This window comes from Borostomias antarcticus (genome assembly GCF_949987555.1).
Source record: "Borostomias antarcticus genome assembly, chromosome: 1".
NCBI classification, from domain to species: Eukaryota; Metazoa; Chordata; class Actinopteri; order Stomiiformes; family Stomiidae; genus Borostomias; species Borostomias antarcticus.
The window spans coordinates 49,238,794-49,245,400 of NC_140234.1; the positions used below are offsets into that span (position 1 = coordinate 49,238,794).

Genomic DNA, 6,607 nt, shown 5'->3' on the forward strand with positions numbered 1-6,607 from the left:
ATTACATGATTCTATCAGGAAAAAATATAGACGTAGGCCTACACCATCATTTACAACCCTTGTAATGTTGTTAATTCAATGCTAGGCAATAGGCAAAGGAAATATCTATCATAAAAGCATTTACATTGATTTGTCTGCAGATTATAGGGCATTGCGTTTCATGTAAACAACATCTTCATTCACATAATGTCACAAGATAAAGAGACATCAATAATGGATTTTCATTAAATTATTTTATTAATCAAATTGAAAATTTAGGAACAAAACATTTCTACACATTAACATTACAGCGAGTGGTTCTGTAAGCGTTTCTCTTAAAGGAGGCTACAGGGCAAATACACTAGGCTACAGGGCGATTGGGCTTTTACAACTCTTAGAGAAAATAAAAAGGCTTTAATTAAGGCGTAGCTGAAATCCTCCGGTTTCTAAAAGAGCTTTTCCTCATGCGAATCTTCCTCTATACATATCCAAATATTTACAAAATCAAAGGTGAGCAACGGGCTTCCCCAATTCGCCATTGCGTAAAGTAAGTGAATATCCGGTGATAATGATCTCGCGCTCAGGTGGCGGAGAATATCACAACCCGGGAACCAGGTAGACTCAAAACTATTCTTATAAATCCCCAAAGGACAGACATGTAACTCAATGCGGGCCACTACCAAGGCCTCCACATGGATTTGGAGTAGGTGATAGTAGGCACATTTGGGGCCTCTTGGTTCTCCAACGCCTCAGTAGAGCTCTGGTTGTGCTCGCTGTCTGTCTCGTCCAGGTCTGAGCACAGGTCCTCGCTGGAGGTGGTGGAGGGGGCGGGGGAGAAGGCCGAGGAAGAGCTGCTGGATATACTCCTGCCTCCGGGCGAAGCCAGAGCGGCGCATAGCGCCTCGCCGATGGGCCAAGTGCTGCCATTGTTAATTGAAGTGTCCGTTATTAAATCCATGAACATGTCTTGGAAGTGGTCCTCGTTCAGGGGCATACACTCCAGCAGGTGGTTGAGGAGCTCCGCTGCAACCGTCGCGTCTATCCCTGGACAGTTGGACACGAACATATGGACTTCGTGCATGCACTGGATGTAACCGGCAGCAAATCTCTCGCTGGCCTCTCGGTTTAATGCATCTGTCTCTGTAGAGGAAAAGGAAAGGGAGATTAGACATGCTGATCATTTACACCTGGGTAGGTGGAGGGTACTCTAAAAACCTAAATCTGATATGATGACGGGAGGCCACTACAGATGACCATTGCGCATCATAGTTTATATCTTAATTACCTTGAGTGCGATTTTTGAGAATACGCTCCACTCTTTTCACCGTCATCTCCAGAACCTCTGCATTCTCCATTTTGGACTGAAGCTGTTAAGACAATAAGTGGACACTGATTACTTTTTATGCATTGTATTCCAGTGTAGATTAATAGTCTGGCATGGTTGGTTCCAGCTGCCGAGCCTCCGCAGCGCAGGTGAGAGTGCGGAGGAGGTGCGCCAAACTCACATCGGTGTCAGCGAGCAAGGTCCGGAGCTCTTGCAAACTCTCGTTGATGCGAGCACGCCTCTTCTTCTCCACCAAAGGCTTCCTAGTCTGTAACAAAATGATACATACTGTATTAAGTAGATCTAGGTGTAACAGCTGCGTCATAACAATCACAACGGTTCAGAATGCGCGCAATATCGTAACCGCGGTCCAGAGACGCCCTTACCTTTCGGTCCCCTTTATTAATCCCATAGTATTCGTCCTCATCCATGCAAAATCCGTTCTTGCTGGGTCGAGCCGAGGGGGCCATGTTGGTCGGAGCCCGAGCGGTGCAGAGATCGCTGTTTGTAATCCACTATAGTTTTCCGATCCGTAAGGCAGGGCAGCTGGCAAACGGACCCGGTCAGAGAAAATCTATAAACTACAGGCGAGGCGCCCTGTGCTTATTGTGCAATCCTAACGAGACGTGCTGCTGGCGCTGGCTAGCTGTTGTCAGTATTTATAGGGGCACATTTACATATGAATGCGGGGTTCTGGCTGCACCAGCCAGGGGACAACAGAGCGCACACCGTGGGAGCCAATCAGAGCGTGCTCCTTTGTCTTCGGCCAGCCCTAGTTGCGCCGTGCGGATCAGTGGTGGTCACAATAAATCATCTTATAGGTTTTGTGGCCGACGACAGTGTTTTTTTTACATTTATTATTATTATTATTTTATTTTTACAAAACAAATATTCGTGTTAGATAACAAGCTATAGCCTCAAACATGTCAAAAACTTTCAAATCAATGTCAGTGGTCGCATCTACCAAACCCAGACACTATCACCAGATCCTATGTAAGACATTCTGAAGCATCAGTAGCCTATTTTAATGTTTTGACATACCCAGAGCCATAGTCTGAGAATGAATATGAATTTGCAGCTCATATTCTACCTAATGCTACTCTTCCCATAACATCACCGAGTGAAAGGAGAACGTGCCTCGGTTACACTCATCTAATTCTTCTCATTTTGAAGGACCAATGTTTTTAGACCTAAAGAGCGTGTTAGTGATCTTTATTCTATACTTAATTCACGTTAGCTCTTTGCTCTAGTAAGTCTTTAACCTTCAGGTCTATCCAAAACGCCCACTTTTACTCTTTTTTCCCCACTACCCTTCCCAGTCACATTTTCTTTGCTTCGCTGTTCGTGACTCTAAAGATTTCGCTCTGCGCGGATTGGCGGATGTAACGCGATGCCTTCAGTTGGCAGCTGCTGCGGCGGCCCCTTGGCCTAAACTGAATCAGCCGAGGGAATGAAGGGCCCTTCCCCAAAGAAAGCGACAGGTGTTAGCCTGCGCCTCGTTTGTTCTCCCCGTTGAGAGTAACTTCTGATTTGTGTGTAATTGCACTCTCACGCACGGCAAAGTTGGAGATAGCCTTACTATCTCCACGGCAATGAGTTTTAGCGTGATGAGTACTGGACAATAATTGAGACGTCTCCTTGTGTGATTTTATGGACCACGCGAGTAAAAAAAAGTAGACTCATGTAAAAAAAAAACAACAGCAACAACAACAAAAACTAATGAGTAATTGTATCCCGAATTGGACGACGTCTTACATCATATTATGTAAGACATAATGGCAAATGTTTATATTTGGGTGTACTGTCTTTTACGCACAATGTCTATTTGTTAGTGCTCATCCCTTTGCCCTCGTTGGTGTATTGTACGTATACATGGCATCGCCATGCAAATTACATGCCAATAAAGCGTTTGTGTCGAACTAAAAATGCATGAGAAGGTGTCTGTGGGTTTTTCCAGGTAAACAAACTGGTGCCGTTTTACAGTTACTTTTACGCACGGTGTTTCCGCCACAGCAATAAGTAAAACATAAACTACCCCAAATTATACCAGATCCCCGGGGCTTTGAAGTGGAGGGCTTTGGCACCTCGCCACCCCCACGCTCCGCTCCAGATCTCCCTTAATGGGCTGGACTGTGGGGAGCAGCTGTCTCGGCCCGCTTTTGTTCGGGAACTCGCAGAGGGACCAGGCGCCCCTCTCCGTCTCCTCCACACCACCCGGCTTCATTAGATCTGCGGCCAATTATACTGGGTTTACCGTCGGGAGAGGCGAGACACTTTAGGCTAGACACGTTTTCAATTTTCAAAATCAGTTACGCAGAATATACATGCATGAACCTATTTTTCCCCAGTCAGCGTGGCAACAATCGTGCCAAAATCGTATAGCCTACGTTATATCTATTTTCAACTCTTTCCAGCTAAAATAGACTGAATTTAGTATAATGGACCTATAACTTTGCTTTGAATGCGGATTGCACAACCTGTCCTTCATAGTCAATATGCCACAACATAGTGTCAGATTCCTTAACTCGTTATAAACTCGTCAATTTTTGCTGTTTCTAAACTACCTGTTCAATGCTTTGTATTTAGTTAAAGGCAATGCTACCTCTATTTCCTCATAATCATACATCTCCATTATTTATGGAGAGTTATTACCATCACTATAAAGTTTTTCAATCTTCATCAAATGTAGGCATGAATGTTTTTACCATTTGTTTTTCTCGATTTCACCATTTGATTTAATGAGATGAGATGGGGCTGGAACAAAAAAACGAAACTGGCTTGGGTATCCACTAAAGGTTATTCAAATTACCTTTACCGTGCAACTCAAATAATAATCCATTTCTTTGATCAATTTACAAATTGAAAGTCCTCAGATGACTGCGTGAACCAGACAACTGTTGTCATTGTTTGCAGTTTGTGTGAATCATTAAGTATCATGTTAGAGTTAAGTTACTATGTCCAAGACAGTTTAGAACCGTAATAGTTTCAGTTGATAAAAAGAGACAGTACAGGGCATACAAACTTTATTAATATTGGTTAATATAAAATGAAGGAGGAAGAAATATAAAGACTACATTATGCATAAGAGCTAAAAAGCAAAGTTGAATCATATTATCAACAATAAATAAAGTAGTTAATACAATAAATACAAGAAAATATTAATAAGAGCCTTCTACAATGCAGGCTACAGGAAATCGACTTCTGACGGGAAGTACTGAAAGGTCTGTATAGAATCATATAGCACACCTAGGAAATACACTGGAGCAAAACTGCCCCACACTTTTGTCTTCTGAGTAAGCATATCTATAAGATACATAACAGAGGAGGGTCTAACATGGAAATTGAGAACACAGCCAAGTCCCACCACTATTTTCACCAGGGCCTCCACATCTCCAGCATGCCCAGGTGGGGGCTGTGGAGGAGGGGGCTGCTGGGCAGGAACAAGGCCCTGTCCTGGGGACTTGTGGGGGTGAGAGGCACCTCTCTCTGGATCTGCCTCCCAGACCGCGGATCTCCTCGGACAGGCGTGGCTGGGGCAACAAGTCCCTGGCTGGGTGGCGGGGCTTCCTGTCTGGGGTTGGCCTGGAGAGGATGCTCTTCTGTGGATCTGGGCAGGGACTTGAGCAGGTGGTTGAGCAGGCGGGAGCCCAGCGTTTTGTCCATCCACTCACAGGTAAGCAGCATGTTGTGGACCTCATGCATACACTGAATGTAACCTGTGCTGTACTTCTGCTGGGCCTCCAGGCCTAACGTGGGGTCTGCTGTGGGAGGGGAGGAGACAGTCGTTCAAACATGTGTCATAGCGCCACCTCTTGGTGCCAAAAAATATCGTGTGCGGACTGAGAAATACAAGTGGTGGTCCTTCTAAGTTAGCATTCATTATGCTTAAGAGAATAGGCCTATATCAAAGTTATCTCAAGGTATTGCTCTGATTGTTCTCCTCAAGAAACTTTTGAACACCATTTTGTAAATTAGTTTGTCTAAAATGTTGAGATTTGTCTTGTTGATGCCAACTTAATGATAGCCTAGCCTATGTCTTCTGCTGTCCGTGTATAAGATTTCCAATTACAAGTGGGATAGGCCTACACAGAGAGTCAACAGAAACGTAGGCCTACTTTTTGAGCCTCAAGCGAACACTTACCACAGAATTTGTTGCTCTGAATGTTCTGCAGATGCTTCACTGTCATCTCTAGAATGTCTGCCTTTTCAAGTTTCGATTGCTGGTGAGAAGAATTTAGACCCAAATTAGACCAGAAATTGGCTATAGTAGGCTATAACACTGCAGGCCATGATATGTCCAAAGAACGGTAATAAAAACGGTAAATAAATTATTCAGAAATGTAGCCTATAGGAAAATACTCACGTCGAGTCTGAAAGCTCCGACCACTGTTTCCTTCAGTTGGTCCAAACAATTGTTTATCCGTTCCCGTCTTTTCCTCTCAATAAGTGGCTTCCTCAGCTAGAGATGAAAAGTGAACTCGGTTAGTGGCGAGCAACAAGTGAAGACAGACTAGGCCAGGTGAAAATAGGCTGGAGCAGAGAATCACCAACACCAACTAGGCTAGCCTATATCCGACGTTAAGAGGAAAGACACCTGTTGAGCTTTATCAATAGATAAAGTAGTAGGCTACCTTTCTCTCCTCCTTGGCACTTGAGTGTTTCCCTCCGTTGTGCGCCATGGCAGAAGCCGTCATCTCTCCTGTTTTGCTCGCTGGTTGTTGTGAGTGTGACTTGCCCGTCAGAATCTCAAATCGTCTTTTGGGCCCTCCGCGCGGCGCACCCCTCTTATTTATAGGGCAGAATTAGCATGTGAATGCTCGAGCTCTTTGGCTGAGGTATTTTCCCACACACGGGGTCGCTCCCAGCGGCCCGCTCCCATCAGTCAAGACTGACAGGTCACTGCCTCTATTCAATAGCCGGGCTACCCGCCCTGGAAAAAAAACACAAGCGACAGATGTCCAGCCTGAAACCATGCCCCCCCCATCCACACAAAAACCTCCCGTTTCCTCTCCCTCGCTCCCTTCTCACAGGACGTCACGTGACGCGAAGCGCGCGGGTCCCCTCAGGATTGTCATTCCCAGGGATGAACAAGAGTGTGCAATTACCGTCGATACACCAGGGACCCCTTGGCCATTCAAGTCAATGAACTACATTACCTGAGAAAAGGCGAAACCAACCTATCCCCTGAAGTCTCACAGAAATACCCACGGTGCCCAATGGCTTTTATGAGGTGTATTTCATTGATAGCTCACTTGTAAGTAGCATAATAGGCCTATACGCTATCCAGGTGTGAACCACACATTG

The 6,607-nt window shown here is 45.0% G+C and overlaps 2 protein-coding genes across 2 annotated transcripts; both read right to left on the bottom strand.

Moving 5' to 3' along the window:
- Positions 1-655: 655 nt before the first annotated feature.
- Positions 656-1,773, bottom strand: her13 (hairy-related 13; the record flags this gene model as incomplete). Its single annotated transcript, XM_084447287.1, has 4 exons — positions 656-1,119; positions 1,265-1,346; positions 1,485-1,571; positions 1,690-1,773. 4 exons carry the CDS (start codon positions 1,771-1,773, stop codon positions 656-658), a joined length of 717 nt encoding a protein of 238 aa, XP_084303413.1.
- Positions 1,774-4,675: 2,902 nt separating this feature from the next.
- her8.2 (hairy-related 8.2) lies at positions 4,676-5,997 on the bottom strand (the record flags this gene model as incomplete). The annotated part of the gene is made up of 4 exons (XM_084440993.1): positions 4,676-5,064; positions 5,445-5,523; positions 5,667-5,762; positions 5,935-5,997. 4 exons carry the CDS (start codon positions 5,995-5,997, stop codon positions 4,676-4,678), a joined length of 627 nt encoding a protein of 208 aa, XP_084297119.1.
- Between the last annotated feature and the right edge of the window lie 610 nt (positions 5,998-6,607).